At 39.8% G+C, this 21,354-nt stretch overlaps 1 protein-coding gene across 1 annotated transcript in view; it reads right to left on the bottom strand.

Annotated features, from left to right (window-relative positions):
• LOC132398695 (protein kinase C-binding protein NELL2-like) overlaps nt 1–21,354 on the bottom strand; it is a 305,511-nt gene that overhangs the window by 104,505 nt on the left and 179,652 nt on the right. Inside the window, exon 15 of the mRNA XM_059978482.1 lies at nt 4,411–4,506. Coding sequence (XP_059834465.1) covers nt 4,411–4,506 — 96 coding nt within the window. The remainder of the gene's footprint in view (nt 1–4,410; nt 4,507–21,354) is intronic.

Consider the following 21,354-nt stretch of genomic DNA (forward strand, 5'->3'; position numbering starts at 1 on the left):
TTATGGTATTTGCTGAGCTTGGCAATTAGCTTGCAGGCGTTTCATCATCAGAGGTGAAATCCTCAGTGTACAGTTGTTCTCTCTGGGAGTGCTCATATGTACATAGGCCCCCCTTTGCTTGCCTCAGTTCTGATTGGTCTTTGAATTCTATCGACATGCCTTTCTTTGGCTCTTAGGGGTTTGTAGATGGTGTCCATTTCAATATATTTGTTTACAGAGTTACCAGAAGATAGTTATTACATTTTTAAATGATGAAAATAAGTAAAAGACTTTGTTTCTCAGGGCATCTTCCAAAAATTGTCTTTGGGAGACTGTGCAGTGTTTATGGCTGTTAAGAGAAATACTTAGCAGAGAATGATAATTAGCTTAAAACTACTTTTGAGTGGTTTTGAGTGTTTCTAATTTTCAGTAAAATTACCTGGTTTATTTTAAATGTCATAAAAGTATTAAGTTTTTATTCAGTTGTTAAAATCGTTTTGAATGATGTTTACTCTGGCTGACATGTTCCTGTAGCTAGAAATGGCCATTTGACTGAAGGGAAATAAGTCTTACAAACCACAGTAAGAGAACTAGTGTTTGTGTGTTTCCCAGCTGCTTTTTGCTATGCTAAGCATAGGGGTCCCAAAAGTCATGTTTACATTACGGCTTCTGATATTCGTTTATTGTGTATTTCTAGCAGCAGTAACGTGCCAGAAATGTGAAGTCTCAATGTAAAGGGATTTACTCTGACCTCGGTGAATTAAAGCCTCCAACCTATTGACCCCCTTTGCTGATGTGGGCTGCAGAAATTTGTATTCATGTCAGGCTTCACACAGAGAATCCCTAACCAAATTCAGCCTGAGGAAAACTGTCAGAAGATAGAGGGGGGCAGGTGGTTTAATAAGGCCTGTAGCAATAAAATGGCCAAAGCCCAGTACAAATGTTGGAGGGATCATATTCGGTTTGTGTCAAAGCTAGCACAGTTTAATCAGTTTGTAGTCTGCCAGCACTCTATTATCAGTCAGTCACTGGCACACCTTTGTGACTGGTTAAATCACAAGGGATCCTGGTGTAGTAATGAGGTGGTTGATAGATTGGCCCTGTTGCAATCAATTTTGAACAGCAAAATCTCTCAATAATCTTTGGTCAAAGCCAGCTGAACTGGCGGAAGTCCCTAATGTGAAGTTATGGTTCAACATGCAATATTACAGTGAAACTTAAAAACTTTAAGTAGAGATACATTTTAACCCCTGATGAGAGATCATCAATTCTGTTCCTCTTTGTGGATGTTGCTACTTCCGAGTATTTTCAGCATTTTGTAGATTACATACTTCACACACATATTAAGCTGCAAGCTGAACTTGAGTACAGTTTTATATCAAAAATCTAATATTCAATTTATGATCTAGTGCAGGGCTACATGCTGCAGAGACAGAGACATCTTTTGCTCTGCCAAACTGAAATAAGAGTGCTCTATCCGTTCTTGCCGGAGCTCATCAAGCGTTTTCAGTGAAGGAATTGAAAATGACTTGGAGCTCAGTCTCCCAGTGTGCTCGTATACAAGCTTCCTCTGCATATCATACATTGATGGCCAGGATGAGGCATGATCCTGCTTTTGATCTGGTGATCGAGGACAAGTAATTTCCCATTGATTCTGCAGATTATCCGTACCCCCCTGGAAACTTATTGGAGGTGAAATCTAATATTGCAATGAGGAATACTGTGAGATGCAGATCTGCTTCACTAAGTTTGCACTGGTATTGAGTCTTGGCTAGGATCACAGAATGCATGGCATAATGTAGCAGAATTGGAATAGATTAATGAGCCAAATTTGTGATGGATTTTTCATGACCTTTCCACAAGTTGGTAGGTCAAACAAGACCACATAGAGTGGTTGGCAGTGTTCTTTGTTTATCTTGCATTAGTTACACTATGAAGGTTATGTCCATTTGGAAGGAAAGAGTTAAAAGTGATTCCTCCTTGGTACATGTTAAAATAAAATGTAAGTTTGTAATATTAAATGGTGTCAGTTTGGAATGTGGTGATAGTCATGAACAAACATCCCTGAGATGAAATTTTGGTGAAGAATGTTTTCCTCCTTACAGACCTGTTGTCTCTGTTTTCTCAGGTTAGGTGTCCAGGCCAGGGGTTCCCAGCCTGGAGCCCACAGAACCCTTGGTTAATGTTAGGGGTCCAGGGCATAATGAAGGCTGGAAAGCTCTGATCTCAGCCAAAGGTTGTAAGAGAAAAGAAGATGCAGCTGGTACCACTAAGGGATGAAAAAGTATTGGTTTAAGAGTTATGTTTGGGTTTTAATAATAATAACTTTATTTTTAGCATCTGTCATACATTAGGCTGTAGGCTCAAAGTACTTCACATAGATTGTAAAGATAAATCAATATAGTCATAAAATATGAGACGAAGTTAAAAGCATAAGTAAAGTCAAACATAGAGAATAAAATGAAATTGAATATACCAAATTATATAAACGTAATCAACATCATCCAGCATTGAGTAATCCTGTAAGTAGGCCAGGTTTAAAAAGTAGGTATTTAGAAGTAATTTGAAACGTTCCACAGTATTAGCCTGGCGTGTTTCAGTCGATGGAGGATTCCAAACGCCGCATCACTGGTTCTGACGTGCTTGGCTTTAGGAACACTAGGCAAACCAGCATTCGCATTACAGTTAAGAGTATAAAAATGGGACTTACTTTGTGCAGAAAGGAATTGGCTCTTAGGCTAGGTCACAACTAGTATTAGCGCTGAAATTTGGAGTTAGGGACCGTTAGGTTTTGTAACTTCAAAACATTAAATTAATTCCAAGGAAGACACGGGAGTCTGAAATGCAGTTCTAACTTCATATTTACTTAAATAGAATATATATTATGATACATATATATCAGAATCAGGTTTAATATCACCAGTAAATGTCATAAAATTTATGGTCTTTGTGCTAGCAGTACCATAAATACATAATCATAGAGAAAATGTAAGTTACATATATAATAGTTAGATTAATTAAGTAGTGCAAGGTAGTGCAAGTCGTGTATATATACACACACACACATACACACACAAGATTTCTCAAATATTACTAAAATATTAAATGCACAAAAGGGACGTTTATTGAGAGAGTGAGAGAACGCGAGAGAAGGCGGTGTGATTGTCTCTGTTTCCCTCTATTATTGCAGAGATCGTCTTATTAATTGAATGATAAATATTATGTTGTTTTCTTTACTCCATCCTCATCCATCATTCGTTTTTCTATTCTACACGTGTTATAATTCTACTAAAGTGACTTATTGTGCAGTGCTTCCGTTATTGGTGAATACATATACAAATGGCCCTTCCTGAATCAGAAAAGAATACTTAATGAATTTTTAAAATAATTTTAGTCATATACCATTGTATCTCCCGGTGAAAAGAATGCACAGATGACATTTGCTTATATGTTGACACAAAGGCTGAGCTCAGGTTAATCTCTTCACTAAAGCAAATATTCTGTGGCAGGATGGAGATATGGCTCTACCAAAAGAGGCATAAGGTGCTCCTTCGCTACACTAGACTACAGGTCACCCTTGGGCATGGTGTAGTACCTACTTAGCTCCTGTTCCGGGTCACATAAAGCCATGGGAGCAGGTGATGGATGGTTGTTTGAACAGTTAATGCACTTCATAAGTCCTGGTTTTGCGACCACTGATACCAGGCAGACAACCTCCAAAGAGTATTGGTAATGGCTGGGGTCATCCATCTTGAAATGACACCGCCCAGAAGAAGCCAATGGCAAACAACTTCTGTGGAAAAGTTTGTGAAGATTTAAATCACGGGAGTAACCGTTCAAAACGGAGGAGCATCCAGGAAGACACTGGGTACACAGAGTCGATTCTTCAGGAGCTGTCAATGCCCACCGCCCTGTCTGCGGCAGAGTCCACTGATCCTGCATAGGACTCCTCAACTACTTACTCACTGCAATCTGTAGCCTGTAATTTCCCCACTGAGAGGTATGCTTTTGCACAGCCAGGCATTTTATGGAACCCCGAAATATTTGCCAAACTGGACTCCTGCCACAGGCATTCAGTGCTCCACACTGTGGTGTGCAGCCACTGGGCTCCTGACCGGCTGCAGTGCTCAACTGGACTTACTGTCAGCGCCTCTGCGGTTCCTGTTCTGTGGATTGTTTGTTTGCTATCTTATCCTTCGCACAACTTATTCTTTCTTTTTTTGCACATTTGAAGTATGACAATGTTTGTGGTGTGTTCTTTTTTTTGTAAATTCTATTGTGCTTTGTTGTTTTGCGGCTGCCTGCATGAAAATGAATCTCAAGGCTGTATTTGGTATATGAATACTTTGATAATAAATGTACTCTGAACTTATTGAACAAGTCATCCTTCACCATGAGAAATGGCCAAAGAAGAAGAATATCTTTGCTTACCAGTTTCACAGAGCTGTCCTGTGAATCCTTGAGGACATGCACAGACTTTGGGAGCGATGCAGGTACCTCCATTCCTGCAGCCATCTTCACAGAATGCTGTGAAGACACCAGAGGATTTGAGCATTACATTCCTGTAAATTATTTTCCTCATAACAAAGAATAGGTAATGATTCAAAGTAACAAGAGGCAGCTATAACAAAGGTGAGACAGTGGCTATATTTAATTAGGAGTTTGAGGAGATTTGGTATGTCACCAAAAACACTCACAATTTTCTACAACTATACCATGGAGAGCTTTCTAACTTGCTCTATTAGCATCTGGTATTGGGGGTGGGGGCGGGGACACTACTGCACAGGATTGTCATAAGCTGCAGGGATTTGTACACTGAATCCTCTCCATCATGGGCACTGGCCTCCATAGTATCCAGGACATCTTCAAGGAGTGGTGCCTCAAAAAGGCAGTGTCCATTACTATGGACTGCCATTACCCAGGACATGCCCTCTTCTCACTGCTACCATCAGAAAAGAGGTACTGAATCTACACCCTCAATGATTCAGCAACAGTTTCTTCCCCTCTGCTATCTGATTTCTGAAAGGACATTGAACCCATGAACACTACCTCACTACTTTTTTATTTCTTTTTTTGCACAACTTATTTGATTTAACTATTTATATATTCATACTGTAATTCACATTTTTTTCTTTATTAGTACATATTGCAATGTGTTGCTGCTGAATTTCATGACAAATGCCAGTGATATTAAACCTGATTCTGATTCTGAAGAAGGTGAAGACTGGGTGTTAGGTTTTCACTTAAATCACAAAACCTTTCAACAAGCAAACATGTTTTGCCCACTGAAAAAAGCTAGTCATGGGAGTTTAAATTGTCATGTTTCACAGTGTAGCCCACCAAGACAACATAGGTCATTGCTCTCTCGGATTCCATCCTCCATTCATTAAAGAGCTATGTATATTTCTGCTAATAACATTACACAAAGAATGTGATTGGACAAGAGAGGACGCTGAGGATATTAAACATAGATGTCACTAGGTTGCACCACAGGTTTAAAAGTACCTTGATAAACACTAGAAGAGCCATGATAACTGGAAAGTGCTATAAACATAGTTAACCATAAGCACAAGAGATTCTGCGGATGCTGAAAATCTAGAGCAACAAATTTCCATAATAATTCAAAGTCCCTAATAACTTTAATAAACATTTAATATCTATTTGCTTTTTTTTCAGGATTTGGTTTAATTAATTCCTTTTGTAAAGTTAATTAATTCCACAAGTAAAGAACTGCTTTTTTTGAAAGGTGAAAATAACCCAGGAAGGTAGTGAGCTTTTTGTAGAAAAACAGTCCATTGAAGTCGCAGGAAGTGAAATTTCAAGCCCAAGTAAAACTGTTCAAAAAGCCCAAGCTGGTTCAGTTCAGCATAATCAGTGCTACTGACTGAGGAAGAACTGCTGTCTCCACTACTTGCTTGCACACTTTCCCTCACAAGATCTCCACTGAGTGTATTTCAGATTTTAGTGAGTGATATGTACACAATATGCACCCCACCAGCACAGTTATTGTGGAGCAAAAGTCCCATTTTTGGGACAGAATAAGAGTTTGGATGTTTGATCTGAGTCAGTCAGATACTCCAGCCAACTAGTCATAAAGGTCATATAGAAGTGAAATAGACCCTTTGCTATCATTAAGCATCTAAGATTGACATACCAGTCTTGTTGTCTATTCTCCCCACACGACTATCAACTCCTAAAAGATTCTCCAACTCACCTACACACAGGTGGGGCTTTATAGTGGCCAATTAAACTAGCAATTTGAATGTTTTTGGGATATAGGAGGAGGAGAATAAAAAACAGAAAAAATGCAGTGGAGGTAGAGAAAAATGAGATAGATTGTGTGGTCAAGAGTCCATCTTATTGTACTGTGGAACCATTCAACTGCGTGCCCATGATGAATAAAATTAAAAACGATGTAATAGCTTCAAGCCTTGCAGTAAATAGTTAAATGAAAATGTTAGGAGAGATGGGAAGTTATGGTGAGTACACAGCAGGACTTGACCAGCTCCAAAGTTTTAGAACTGACAGCCTTGAGATCTGTTGCAATAGTGACGCTACAATAACACTTGCTGAGAGCAATGGCACTTATATCAAATGAGATGTTCTTCAAAGTTCAAAGTAAATTTATTATCAAAGTACATATATTTCACCATATTGAACCCTGAGATTCATTGTCCTGCAGATATACTCAATAAATCCAATAAGCATAATAGAATCAATGAAAGACCGCACCCAACAGGGAGGTCAAATGTCCAGCGTGCAAAAGGCAACAAAATATGTGAATACTAAAGAGGATGGATGGATGGATGAATGAATGAATGAATAAATAAATAAATAAATAAATAAACAAACGAATGAATGAACGAATGAACAAGCAATTAATATCAAAAACACAACATGAAGAGTCCTTGAAAGTGAGTCCATAAGTTATGGGAATAGTTCAGTGCAGGGTTTGAATGCTATAGCCTCTGACAAAGTTATTAAATGACACAGGGAACACCAGGGCTTCACCAGGGCTTCACTTCCAGATGAGCACAATGCCTTCTATGCTCACTTTGGCCACCAGAACATGGAGGAACCATCATGAATCCCCACATCTTCCAATGACCCTTTGATCTCAGTATCTGAAGCTGCCTTCAGGAGGATGGATCAAAGAAAGCATCTGAACAAAACGGGGCCCTTGGCCAAGTACTAAAGACCTGTATTGATCAACTGGCTGATGTGTTCACTGATATTTTTAATCTCTCACTTCAGCAGTGTGTGGTACCTGCCTGCTTCAAGAAGGCTTCAATGATACCAGTGACCAAGAAAAGCTTGGTAACCTGCCTCAATGACCATCACCTTGTTGCACTTATGTCCTCAGAACTTGAGAAGCTTCTGACAAAACAAATCAGCTCCTGCCTGAGAGGTGACTTGGATCAGCTCCAATTTGCCTACTGGAACAACAGGTCCACAGCAGATACCATCTCATTAACTCTTCACTCAACCCTGGAACATCTGGGCAGCAAAGATACATACATCAGGATACTCGTTATTGACTACAGCTCAGGATTCAATACCATCATCTCCTCAAAACTAATCAATAAGCTTTGACCTTGGCCTCAATACTTCCTTGTGCAACTGGATCCTGGGTTTCCTCACTTGTAGACTCCAGTCAGTTCAGATTGGCAACTACATCTCCTCCACAATCTCCATCAGCACAGGTGCACCACAAGGCTGTATAGTTAGCCCCCTTCTCTATTCACTTTACACCTGTGATTGTGTGGCTAAGCACAGCTCCAATGCCATATTCAAGTTTGTTGATGATCCAGCAAAGATTGGTGATCGAAAGTTGGGCTGAGTGGTGTCATAACAACAACATCTCACTCAATGTCAGCAAGACCAAGGAGCTAATTGTAGTCTTCAGGAAAGGGAAACTAGAGATACTTGAGCCAGTCCTCATCGGAGGATTTGAGGTAGAAACGTTAGGCAACCTGAAATTCCTGAATATTACTATTTCAAAGGATGATCTGGCTGGTGTGGGTCTTGATGATGGCCGCTGCTTTCCTGTGACAGTGCTCTGTGCAGATGTGCTCATTGGTGGGGAGGGTTTTATCCATGATGGACTGGGCCTTATCTGTTACTTTTCACAGGCTTTTCCATACAAGGGCATTGGTGTTTCCATATCCAGCTGTGATGCAGCCAGTCAATATACTCTCCACCACACATCTATAGAAGTTTGTCAAAGGTTTAGATGTCATGCCAAATCTTCACAAACTTCTAAGGAAGTAGAGGTGCCTCCATGCTTTCTACATAATTGTACGTATGTGCTGGGTCCAGGATAGATCCTCTGAAATAACACTGAGGAACTTGAAGTTGCTGACTCTGTCCATCTTTTATCCCCCCCCCCCCAATCAGAACTGGCTCATGGACCTCTGTTTTCCTCCTCCTGAAGTCAACAATCAGCTCCATTGCCTTGCTGACACTGAGTGAGAGATTTTTGTTGTATCACCACTCAGCCAGATTGCAACCTCCCTCCTATATGCTGACTCATCACCACCTTTGATTTGGCCAACAACAGTGGTGTCGTCAGCAAACTTGAATATGACATTGGAGCTGTGCTTAGCCTCACAGTTATAAGTGTAAGGCAAGTGGGGGGAGGGGGGTGCTATGCACACAGCCTTGTGGTACTCCTGTGCTGACAGAGATTGTGGAACAGTTGTTGTTGCCAATTCGAAGTGACGGGGGTCGGTAAGTAAGGAAATTGAGGATCCAATTTCAGAAGGAGATATTGAGGCTAAGGTTTTGAAGCTTTTGGATTAGTTTTGAGGGATGAGAGTATTGAATGCTGAGCTGTAGTGAATAATGATCATTCTGATTTATGCACCTTTGTTCTCCAGATGTTCCAGGGTTGAATAAGGAGCCAATGAAATGTGATTTACTGCAGACCTGTTGTGACGTAGGCAAACTGGAGTGGATCCAAGCCACTTCTCATGCAAGAGTTGACATGTTTCATCACTGATCTCTCAAAGCACTTTATCACATTGGATGTAAGTGCTACTGGACAAGCACACACACACAAAATTGACCCTTTATATATAAATCCACTGTCTAAGCATCAAAGTGATTGAAGAGTGGTGCAGATGCAGTAGGTGTGTTCCCGCACAATGCTTGAGCGGAGCTTGAAAAAGCAGCTAGTTTTCAGCGAGAGTCTTTGGATAATAGCACAGACACAGTAGAAGTGTCCCCACACAGATCCCGAGCAGATCTTGAATAACCCAGTTTCCACCAAATTAAAGTACCATCCAGTGGAGTGGTCTGAGTCAGAATGGAAAGGATTTGGCTCAGCAGGCTTCGGCAAAAACAGGTGGAGTCAAGATAAGTTAGTATGTTTATTTATTATTTAATTCCAGAAAGAATAGGGGGTATGTCTACAGGGCCAGACAGGGGTGTCAGATGAAGGATTTCCAGGAGACTTCCAGCCTCCCCAGAGGTCACATCTGCACCAGGTGCAGCTCCATAGAATCAAAGTTAGGGAACTAGAACTGCAACTCAATAATCTTCTGCTTGTTAGGGAAAGTGAGGAGGTGATAGACAGGAGGTACAAAGAGGTGGTCACCCCAAGGCTACAGGAGACAGATAAATGGGTGACCGCCAATAGAGGGAAGGGAAAGTATCAGATAGTGGAGAGCACCCCTGTAGCCGTTCCCCTCAACAATAAGTACTCCATTTTGAATACAGCTGGGGGAGACAATCTCCGTGGGGGGACGTAACAGCGGCCATGCCTCTGGCAGTGAGACTGTGGCTCAGAAGAGTAGGGAACTGAAGAGGATGGCAGTAGTAATATGGGACTCTATAGTTAGGGGGACAGAGAGGTGATTCTGTGGACGTGAAAAAGAAACACAGATGGTAGTTTGCCTCCCAGGTGCCAGGGTCCCTGACGTTTCTGAACACATCCACAATATCCCTAAAAGGGAGGGAGAGCAACCAGAAGTTATGGACATATTGGTACCGACAACATAGGTAGAAAAAGAATACAAGGAATTAAGAAGGAAGTTAAAAAGCAGGACCTCAAGGGTAGCAATCTCAGGATTGCTGCCTGTGCCACATGAGGATAGGAATAGAATGAGGTGGCAGATAAATGCATGGCTGAAGAATTGGAACCGGGAGCAGGGATTCAGATTTCTGGATCATTGGGACTGCTTCTGGGACAGGTGTGATCTGTACAAAAGGGACAGGTTCAACATGAATCCAAAGGATTCCAATATCCTTGCAGGCAGGTTCTCTAGAGCTGTTGGGAACAGTTTGAACTGATCTGGAAGGGGGATGGGAACCAGTATGATAGAGCTGAGAATAAGTTTACAAGTAGCTGATGGATGTAACATAAATGGAAGGAAGGATAAGCCAATGATTGGGTACAGAGCAAAGAATTAAATTGTACCACAGAGGCAAAATTCAAAAGAGTGAAGAATGCGGGACTGAAGTGCTGTATTTAAATGCATGTTGTATTCGGAAAAGGTGGATGAACTTGTGGTGCAACATGGCTGAAAGAAGATTATAGTTGGGAGCTTAATATCAAAGGATATACTTTGCATTGAGAAGTCAGGGAGGACGGCATAGACGGTGGTGTGGCTCTGTTGTTGAATCTTTCTGGGTGGAGTTAAGAAACTGCAAGGGCAAAAATATCATTATGGGAACCATATATAGGCCTCCAAATAGTAGACAAGATGTTGGGGTGAGATTGTAAAGAGAGCTGGAAAGGGCATGTAATAAGGGTAATGTCATAATTGTAATGGGAGACTTCAATATGCAAGGGGACTGAAAAAATTAGATTAGAGTCAGATCACAAGTGAGGGAATTTGTTGAATGCTTATGAGATGGCTTTTTAGAGCAGCTTGAGCTTGAGTTTACTTGGGGAAAATCTATCTAAAATTGAGTGTTGTGTAGTAATTCAGATTTTATTAGGGATCTTAAGGTAAAGGAACACTTAGGAGGCAGATATTATAAATGATTGAATTCATACTGCAATTTGAGAGGGAGAAGCCTAAGTCACACATATCAGTATCACAGTGCAATAAAGGGAATTACAAAGGCATGAGAGAGGAGCTTGTCCAGCTGGTTTGGAAGAGGATGCTGGAGGGGATGATGGCAGAGCTGAGCTGGCTGAAGTTCCTGGGAATAGTTCACAAGGTGTAGGATAGATATGTCCCACAGAAGTAGTTATTCTCAAATGGCAGGGGTAGGCAACTGTGGTTGACAAGGGAAGTTAAGCACGGAATAAAAACCACATATATAAATTAGCAAAAGTGAGTGGGAAGTTGGAAGATTGTGAAGTTTTTAAAATCCAACAAAAGGCAATTAAAAAAAGGCGCAAGAAGGGAAAAGATGAAATATGAGGGCAAATTAGCCAATAATATAAAGCAGGAGACTAAAAGCCTTTTAATTTATATGAAGAGTAAAAGGGAAGTAGGAGTTGATATTGGACCACTGGAAAATGATGCTGGTGAGAATACTGGGGGACAAAGAAATGGCAGATGAAATTAATAAGTACTTTGCATCAGTCTTCACTGTGGAAGACACTAACAGTGTGCTAGAGGTACGTGAATGTCAGGGAGCAGGAGTGAGTGCCATTGCTACTACAAAAGAAAAAGTGCTAGGCAAACTGAAAGGTATTAAGGTGGATAAGTCACCTGGACCAAATGGACTACATCCCAGAGTCCTGAAAGAGGTTGCTGAAGAGACAGCAGTTACATTGGTTATGATCTTTCAAGAATCACTTGATTCTGGCATGATTCCCAGAGGACTGGAAAATTGCAAATGTCACTCCACTCCTAGAAGGTTAATTTACAGGTTGAATCTGAGATAAAGAAAGCAAATGCAATCTTGGCATTCATTTCAAGGGGAATGGAATATAAAAACAAAAAGATAATGCTGAAGCTTTATAAGACAAGAGTCCTGCCCCACTTGGAGTATTGTCAACAGTTTTGGCCCCATGTCTCAGAAAGGATGTGTTGTCATTAGAGAGAATTCAGAGGATGTTCACAGGAATGATTCTGGGAATGAAGGGGTTAACATATGAGGACTGTTTGGCAGCAAAAAATGAGTGTCCTGATTGGTCAGGGCATCAAAGGTTATGGCGAGAAGGCAGGTGCATGGGGTTGAGTGGGACCCGGGGTCAGCCACGATGAAATGGCATAGCAGATTCGATGGGTTGAATGGCCTAATTCTGCTCCCGTGTCTTATGGTCTTATGATATGAGCAAGTCATTGAATTGTACTTATTCTAAATGTGTTTATCATGTTTTGACAGTGAATTATAGATTGTATACTCCTTTGTGAAACTGTCAGCTTGTGTGTGTTTGATGTGCATAAGAAATTCCAAAGCAGAGACAGAAATTATCTCATTCATGCCATCAGAATAACACATAATCACACACCAAGGAAGATAAATGGAGGGACCAGATAAAATATTGACAAGTCTGCATTCCATATTTTTGTGGTTTTTACCCTATGATTTATGTTGAAAAAAGTGAAAAATGTATATTAAATAATTATAAGTTATTTTGCAAGTGTCACTTTTAAATTGAGTTTCTCAATTTGTATGTTTATGGAAACATGACAGCATAATGTGCTGTCGCCTGTAAAGCCCTCAATTAAATAAGGCTATTTTATATTGAGTCAGTATTTTTAGTCTTAACCCTTCCCTAGACAGTTTTGCTTGCTACTGCATTCCTTCTGATAAGGAGGAATTTCTTTATCCAGAGGGTGGTGAATTTGTGTCATGGACGGCTGTTGAAGAGAGGTCATTGGGCGTACTTAAAGTGAAGGTTGATAGAGTCTTAGGCAGGAGAAATCTGCAGATGCTGGAAATCCAAAGCAATACATACTAAGTGCTGGAGGAAATTTGCAGGTCAGAAAGCATCTATAGAAAAGAGTAAACAGCTGACGTTTCGGGTCAAGACCCTTCATCCAGTCCTGATGAAGGGTCTCAGCCCGAAACATTGACTGTACTCTTTTCCATAGATGTTGCCTGGCCTGCTGAGCTCCTCCAGCATTTTGTGTTTGCTGACAGGTTCTTGATTAGTCAGGATGTCAGAGGCTATGGAGAAAAGGCAGGAGAATGGGGTTGAGAGGAGTGATAAATCAGCCATGATGGAATGGTGAAGCAAACTATGACAGGCAGAATCATCTGATGGTATCGTTGTGATACTTTTGTTCAACTCAAGAAAATACATTTGGTTGAACAAGCTGAAAATTGACATTAATCTTCCCTACATCATGAGTTCTACCGAGGTCTGTAAATCATCATACTAGGCAGTGTTCACTTAATGCAGGCAAGTGCAAGCTTTTGCATTTCGGGTAGGACCAACTGGGGTAGGTTTTCCACAGCGAACAATAGGGCACTGAGGTGTGTGGCAGAGCAAAGGGATCTGAGAATACAGGTAGGTAATTCGTTGAAAGTTGCAGCATAGGTAGATTTGGTTGTAAAGAAAGCTTTTGGCACATTGGCTTTCAAAAATCAATCTATTGAGTACAGGAGATGGGATGTTATGTTGAAGTTGTATAAGATGTTGGTGAGGCCCAATTTGGAGTATGGTGTGCAGTTTTGGTTGCCTACCTACAGGAAAGATGTCAGCAAGGTTGAAAGAATACAGAGAAATATTTACAAGGTTGTTGCCAGGTCTGCAGGACCTGAGTTATATCGAAAGATTGATGAGGCTAAGACTGTATTCTTTAGAGCACAGAAGATGGGGGGGGGGGGTGATTTAATAGAGGTATACAAAATTATGAGAAGTATAAATAGGGTAAATGCAAGCAGGCTTTTTCCACTGAGGTTGGGTGGATCTACAACCAGAGTTCATGGGGAACATGAGGGGAACCTTCTTCACTCAGAGGATTGTGAGAGTGTGGAATGAGCTGGCAGCACAAGTGGTGAATGTGAGCTCAATTTCACGTTTAAGAGAAGGTACATGCATAGTTGGGATATAGAGGGTAATGGACCTGGTGCAGGTCATTGGGAGTAGGTGGTTTAAATGGTTTCAGCATGGACTAGATGGGTCAAAGGACCTGTTCCTGTACTTCTCTGACTCTATTAGCTCAGGAAGAAACTGATCAAGTGATGTTTCATGCTGAAGTTTAAATATCTCTTCAATACATGCTTAAATGGAGTCAGCAGAACAGTTGAGGTCAGATAATATCAATGAACCAGTGTATGGTTGGTACATTTAGTCTCAAAAGTGTGAACTAAAGGACTAAAATCAAGTTGTCAGGTATTACAATTAAGTACAAAGAATCAACTGTCTCAATTGGCTATTTACCAGTGGCAAACAAATTCATGTACTCAAAGCAGAAATATCTAAAATTAGAGCACAAAACCATAGGGTTTGTGGATTTATTGTGAGTATTCGGTTAGTCAGGGACATGGTAAAAATACAGCTTTTTGAACACCTTTGATATTGTTAACAATTTGTGTCCTGTGAATTGACCAGCAGAAACTGTGGATTTCCACGGATCAGCTCTTTTTGTTTTCTTCCTTCAATAAAGTCACTATTGGTGTGGCAAGATCACCATGTTGTTCTACCCAGAACCATTCTGGTCTTGCAACGGACCAGGTTTGTAGTCATTCTGGTGTGAATGTGCCTTTTGAATTCTGGTCTGCTGTGAAACTCCCTCGAACCATTCTGTCATACCTTTCCTGTAAATCCATCAAGATGTGAATTGTAACATCAATATTAAAGATATTATTTAATATTAAACAATACTATTTAATCTAGCTTCAATTGTCTCACCCAATCTTTCTCCATTAAACTAGGCCTGTTTTCAGAGTTTGCCACAATGATGGGCTGCTTTGTTCACTGTCCTCTTGTGTTATCTTACGTGCACTTTATTTACCCTTAGCTTACCCTTATATCTGTAAATGGCAGCAGAATTTGTTTTCAGTTTTATGCCATTTTTATTAATGACATCAGTCTAAACTTATTGGAGTAAGTACCTTGGATAATTACCAAAATGTCTGTGATGGCTTCACATTCCTCAAGAGTCTGTTGATTTGCAGTTGTTAGTGCTTGTGGCAAAGATGTTGTACAATTCTGGTCTCTTTTTCAAACAACAAAGTCCTCTATGGAAGTAATTCCCTGTAACTTTTAACACCCTTTACTTATTAAGAACCTATCAACCTCTGCTTTAAATATACCCATAGACTTGGCCTCCACAACAGACTGCAACAATAAATTGCACAAATTCATCATCCTCAAACTAAAGAAACGAGCAATGATTGTAGTGAGCTTCAATAGAGGTGAAAATTAATACTTTTAAATACTTTTAAAGTCAATCATTTGTTCCAACAAAATTAAGAACAAATCTTGAAGTAAGGCAGCAAATAAGCTTCTCATTTGTATACAGAGTATAGCAAGTCCTGCATTTATTGCCTGTCTCCAATTATCCCTGAAACAGATTCCATGATGACTTCCGAAGAGCGTTAGGATCAACTGCTTTGCTGGATACTGATAGGAGATTTCCTTTCCTGAAGAACTTTACTAAACCAAATAGGTTTTAAGACAATTGTGCTCACAATTGCCAATACTAGTGTTTATGCCTCAGAGTGTTAATTCTCCAAACTACCTGATTAGACTTCAAGATTTCAAGAGTTTCTAATGAACTTGGGAGCACACCTGGAATAATATGTTGAAAATTGCATTTTCTTGGCCAGTAGGGGGTTAAATGATTGCATTTGGGGATTTATTAACAGAAAATGTGGTCAGCTGTTTTTCAGAGAATAATAATTGATGATGAAAGACAAAGATTTTTTTAATTAAGGGAGTGCTCAAAATGGACTGAATATGATTTATCTGACTGGGTGCGGTGCTATGATTTCACTTCATGTGTATTGGAGAGGGTTCAAAGAAAGTTTGTGAAAGTGATTCCAGAATTGAGGAGTGTTTGATAGCTCTGGGCCTGTTCTCACTGGAATTCAGAAGAATGAGGGGGGAATCTCATTGTAACCTATCTAAAGTTGAAAGGCCTTGATGGAGTGGATGGGGAAAGGATGTTTCCTGTGGTGGGGAAATCTAAGACCGGGGAAACAGCCTCAGAATAAAAGGATGTCCATTTAGAACAGAGATGAGGAGGAATTTCCTTAGCCAGAAAGTGTCAAATCTGTAGAACTGGTTGCCACAGATGGCAGTTGGAGGCCAAGACGTTGGACATATTTAAAGCAGAGGTTGATAGGTTCTTGATTAGACATGGCATGAAGGGATATGGCGGTAAGGTAGGAGATTGGAGCTGAGTGGAAAATGGATCGGCCATGATGAAATGATGGAACAGACTTGATGGGCCAAATGGCCTAGATCTTATGATCTTACCAGTCTTATAATGAATCTTGCCCATTCAGAAATCCATGGTGAGACTCATGAGTTTAAATAGCCACCAAATGAATTGATAGCTCTTTCTTTAAATCAGTTTGTTATATTACAGTGCTTATCTGTTTCCACTTTTAATGACTCTGAATAGTAGCGCAATGTTTGCAAAACAGATTTAATTCCCTGCCTAGTTTTATTCCTAATCTCAGTGCTACAATGTAAGCAAAGAGTTAGTCTAGGAAATATTTTCCAAAAAGGCAATTCCGGACACCTCAACTTGACCAACTTTTGCTCAGAACTTTAGCAAGAGTTGATAAAATGCACCATCACCTGTGACACCAAGAAGGAGGATGCAAGTTTTTCCATCATAAATTCCCAATCTTCATCATTCCATCAGGAAAATCTACTAGTCAAAATCAATGTCAAGATAATCAGACCAATAGGAAATGAGGCAACTCTGAGAATTGTAATATTATTCAGCTCCATCATAGGTACTAGCCTCCATACTGTCGAAGACATCTTCAAGGAGCAGTGGCTCAAACAGGCAGCATTCATCATTACAGAACCCCCCCCCCCCGCAACACCACCCAGGACATGCCCTCTTCTCACTGTTACCATCAGGAGTGTGAAGGCATCACTCAGCAACTCAGGAACAACTTCCCTATCTCTGCCATTCAATGTCTGAATAGACATTGAAACCGTGAACACTACCTCACTACTTTTTTAGTTCTGTTTTTGCATTACTTATTTAATTTAATTATCTGACATATATGCATATACCTTCTGTAATTCCAGGTTTTTCACCTATGTTATCATGCATCGCATTGTGCTGCTGCTGCAAAGTTAGCAAATTTCACAACATATGCCACTAATATTAAACCTGATTCTGATTCTCTGACGCTGCCCTAAGCTGAGAGGAACAGCCAGCCTTAATAAGGCGTTGTTACCTCAGACAAAGCACAGAATGTTCCCCAGTATTCTGTGGGGATATTTAAATCTGATGGTGCTGGACTTCCTGCTTGGGCTGTTCACCATTGCTGAGAGAGAGCAATTCTTACATGTCTTTGAAAAAGACTACTGTTATAACTTCTTGCAAGATGTCCTTTCAGATGGCAGTGAATCCAATGTGCAGGATAAAATTGTCACAATACATCTTAATGTATTTTCAATTGCAAACAGTGAACATACAGTCAGTGGGAAATGAAGACAAGAAAGTTCCAACTGTTTCAGAGACAGGAAATAATTTAATTTGCCTAACTAAATATAAACCTGTAATATTTCATTTTAAATTCTATGTAATGTATATATTTCCATTAAATCTTCAAATAGACATTGATGGACAAAATAATGTACCATACATTTAATGTATTGTAGTTATTGCACGCATAATTCTTTTTTTTAAATGCTATATCTTCAAGGTTGAAGATGTCAGTGTTATTAGACAAATGAAGAATCCTATGGCTATTTAGCATATAGAGATTTAACTGAAATGGTCACCCTAGAATATGAGCAAAGGTTCCCTAAACATCAGTCCTCACGACCTTGAAGTCTTCTTGATAGATGACAGCATAAGCAAATTATTCTTGTATTAGATTAAAGCTAATAAAATCATTTTATTGTATAAAAGATTTGTAAATCATGCCAGCAAGAGTTTGGGTACAATTTTGCTCACCTGTCACATTTACTCAATGCATTGACTAGTACTGTATAAAGTAATTACTTTGCTGAATTCTATATTGAACAGAATGGGCCTTTTATGCATCTGGTTAGAGATGGAAGAATGAATAAGAAATGGAGAACGAAAACCAGTGAAATGATTTATTTTCATTATTAGGTACGATAGTTTAATGTAATGTTGGCTGCTGGAAATTTATTTCATTTTAAATATCTCAAGAGGATGTTAAAGAAAAAAATATTCCCAAAAGCATGAAGAGCTTTGTTAGTTTAAATAAGGAGAGATTACTTCCACTGGCAGGAGGAACTATAACCAATGAGCAGAGCTATAAGACAATCGGCTAAGGAATCTAAGGACAGATAAGAATTTTATTTTACACACGTAATGTTGAGGAATACATTGTGTGAAAGCAGATAGTTCAATTACAGAAAGTTGTTTTGGTTATACTACATTATTCAAATGAATATTGCTTCTGTATCCTGGAGCTGAAATGCAATAATTGTCACAGGCATGCCAGAAATCTGACTGAGTGTCTTTGGAACAAGCCACCTTTGTGAATGTACTGCCCTGGTTAAGATTTCTAGTACTATGCTGTAGATATTTCTTTTAGCAGTTTTCTGCAAAAGCAGTGTGTCTTGCAGGGAGAATGTCTTGGTTTCGGCTAAAGGTAAGAAGCACTGCTGTTTAACTTGGGGGTGTGGTGTCAGCCAATCAGGATAGTGGGAGCTGGAGAAAGTTATAAAGAAAATGGGGTGGAGAGAGTTTTGTGATAGATGGTAGTCTGGTTTGGGGTCTTTTGGCAGGAGCTGCAGAGTGGGACAGAAGGAAAGATACTGCAGAATGTCATTGGAAGGAAGGTCACTGTTACAGGAAGTGCTTTGTGCAGAAGAATGGCTCCAAGGAGGAAGGGCAATACTCCTGAGAGAGAAAGACCTAGCTGGCTTGAGATGATCTTCTAGGGGAGTTTGAAAGTATGGCAGGTGTTTTCATGGAGACTGTGGGTCCAGTGCATGAGTAAGAGATACACATCTGAATACCAAGTTTTGGAAGAGATGAGCTCCAATGGTTATGTGCACATTAGACAGGTTTAACTGTAATGGGCCTTCTTATTTTATTTTCTTTTTCCTAATAACTGATAAAGCTAAAATTAGAAATACCCTTTCTTTATAATTTTATGTGGTGTCTGTTCTCTTATTGTTGACTGATAATTGACCAATGATGCCAGGTAGACAATTCCTGAAGAGTATTGATAATGGCTGCAGTCACCTGTCTTGTAAAGACACTGCCCAGAAGAAAGCAATGGCATCCACTTCAGTAGAATAATTTACCAAGAACCATCAGTGTCAAAGACTATGATCACCCACATCATTCAACACGGCACATGATGGTGATGATGTTGAGTGCTGCAGTGTTTGAGATTCTGCAGAAGGAGCAGGTCAGGTTGAGGGAGGAGACAAAGAAGCGGATGATGTTAATACAGCAGAGGTTACGTACTTTGGTAAAAAGAATAAAAGTGCAGAAAACTCAGTAAATTGGAGATGGAAAGAGAGTTCTAGTTCAAGATTACCTTAAGGTTAATTTACAGGTTGAGTCAGTAGTAAAGAAGGCAAATGCAATCTTAGCATTCATTTCAAAAGTATTAGAACATAAAAGAAAAAATATACTTATAAAGCATTGGTCAGAATACCATGCTGGTCCTGGAGGGGGTCTAGAGAAGGTTTGCAAGAATAACCCAGGGAACAAAAGGCTTGATGAATGAGGAGAATTTGAAGACTATGATCTTGTACTCAATGGAGTACAAAAGGAAGAGGGGGATCACAGTGAAACCTACTGGATACTGAAAGGCCTGGATAAAGTGGACATACTTAAAGAGGTCGCTTCTATTAGCAGTGTCTAGCATCTGAGGTAGCCTCAGAACAAAGTGAAGTTCCTTTAAGACTGGGATATAGAGGATGATTTTCAGCCAGAGGGTGGTTAGTCTGTGAAAGTCGTCGCAGAGGGCTGTGAAGGCCAAGCCACTGGGTATAAGGCAGAGAGGATGGTAAGGAAGGATGTTAAGGGTTACAGGAAAAAGGCAGAAGAATGGGGTTGAAATAAAATCAGCCTTGATCGAATGAGAGAGCAGACTTGATAGCTGAATGGCTTATACAGCTTCTACATCTTACGGTAAATTACAAAGGATGAATTAAAGATTCTAGACCCAGAGACTGAATATATTACTAAAAAAATGGAACAAAATCTTTTGGTTCATGGGAAAAGAATAGGACAATTACAATGGTATAATTCTTTCCAACAACTGATTGTGGGTTGATATACGTAACTCAAGCAGTCAAGTGGTACACAAGATACTCTCAGAATTGTACCAGATCCTTATTAACCATTTAACTTGGGCATTCCAGGTGAAAATGGAAATTGCACAAATTTACAATGGAGGGATCTTATTAACAGGAGCCATATCCTGTCAATGGAATCCCAGTCAGTAAGATAGACTTTCCAACAATAAAGTGCATGATTTAAGGCAAATCTATCCAAAGGCAAGTGTAGCTCTCTGAAAAACAGGAATGTGATAGGAGCTGATACAAAACTGAATATATAACATGCCGGTCGAATTTTCTGCAGATGAATTCCAATCCAACAATTTAACATTTGCCATTCCTTGTCCCCTCAACAATTCCCTTTCATAAAGTATCAAACTGTCCACATCACATTTGAACTTGACTTTTCATACATTCTACGATTTCTTCAGAAAATAAATTATATGGAGCTCTTGAATAAGATTCCTTAATTGAATCATGAACAGTAGTCTCAGTGATCCTCTCACGCCATCACTTTAACCATCTTTGAAGGTTAGTTTTGGCAAAAGGGACAAGTGAAGAATTGTCCCTGACTCACACTTCTATTTGATAAATTGCTTTTAAACTTGTTTCATTTTTAATATTTGTTCCAAAAAACATCTTTGGAGGTATAAATTAAAATGAAATTGATAGACAGCCGAAGTAAATACAGAGAATTCTCAGATGGTCAGTCATGACTAATGAATTGTTTCACCTGATATTTTTACCTTTTTTATTTTCTTTTAAATGTTACCTCTTATTTGTTTATTTATTGTGATACAACGTGTAGGCCCTTCTGTCCCTTCAAGCCGTGCTACTCAACAATCCTCTGATTTAATCCCAGCCTAATTGCGGGACAATTTACACTGATTGATTAACCTACCAGCCAGTACATCTATGGAGTGTGGGAGGAAAGTGGAGCACCAGGGGAAACCCACGTGGTCACGGGGAGAGCGTACAAACTCCGTACAGGCAGCGGCAGGAATTGAGCCTGGGTCACAACATGGCATAACATAAGGAATAGGAGCAGG

This window comes from Hypanus sabinus, chromosome 8, assembly GCF_030144855.1.
Source record: "Hypanus sabinus isolate sHypSab1 chromosome 8, sHypSab1.hap1, whole genome shotgun sequence".
NCBI lineage: Eukaryota > Metazoa > Chordata > Chondrichthyes > Myliobatiformes > Dasyatidae > Hypanus > Hypanus sabinus.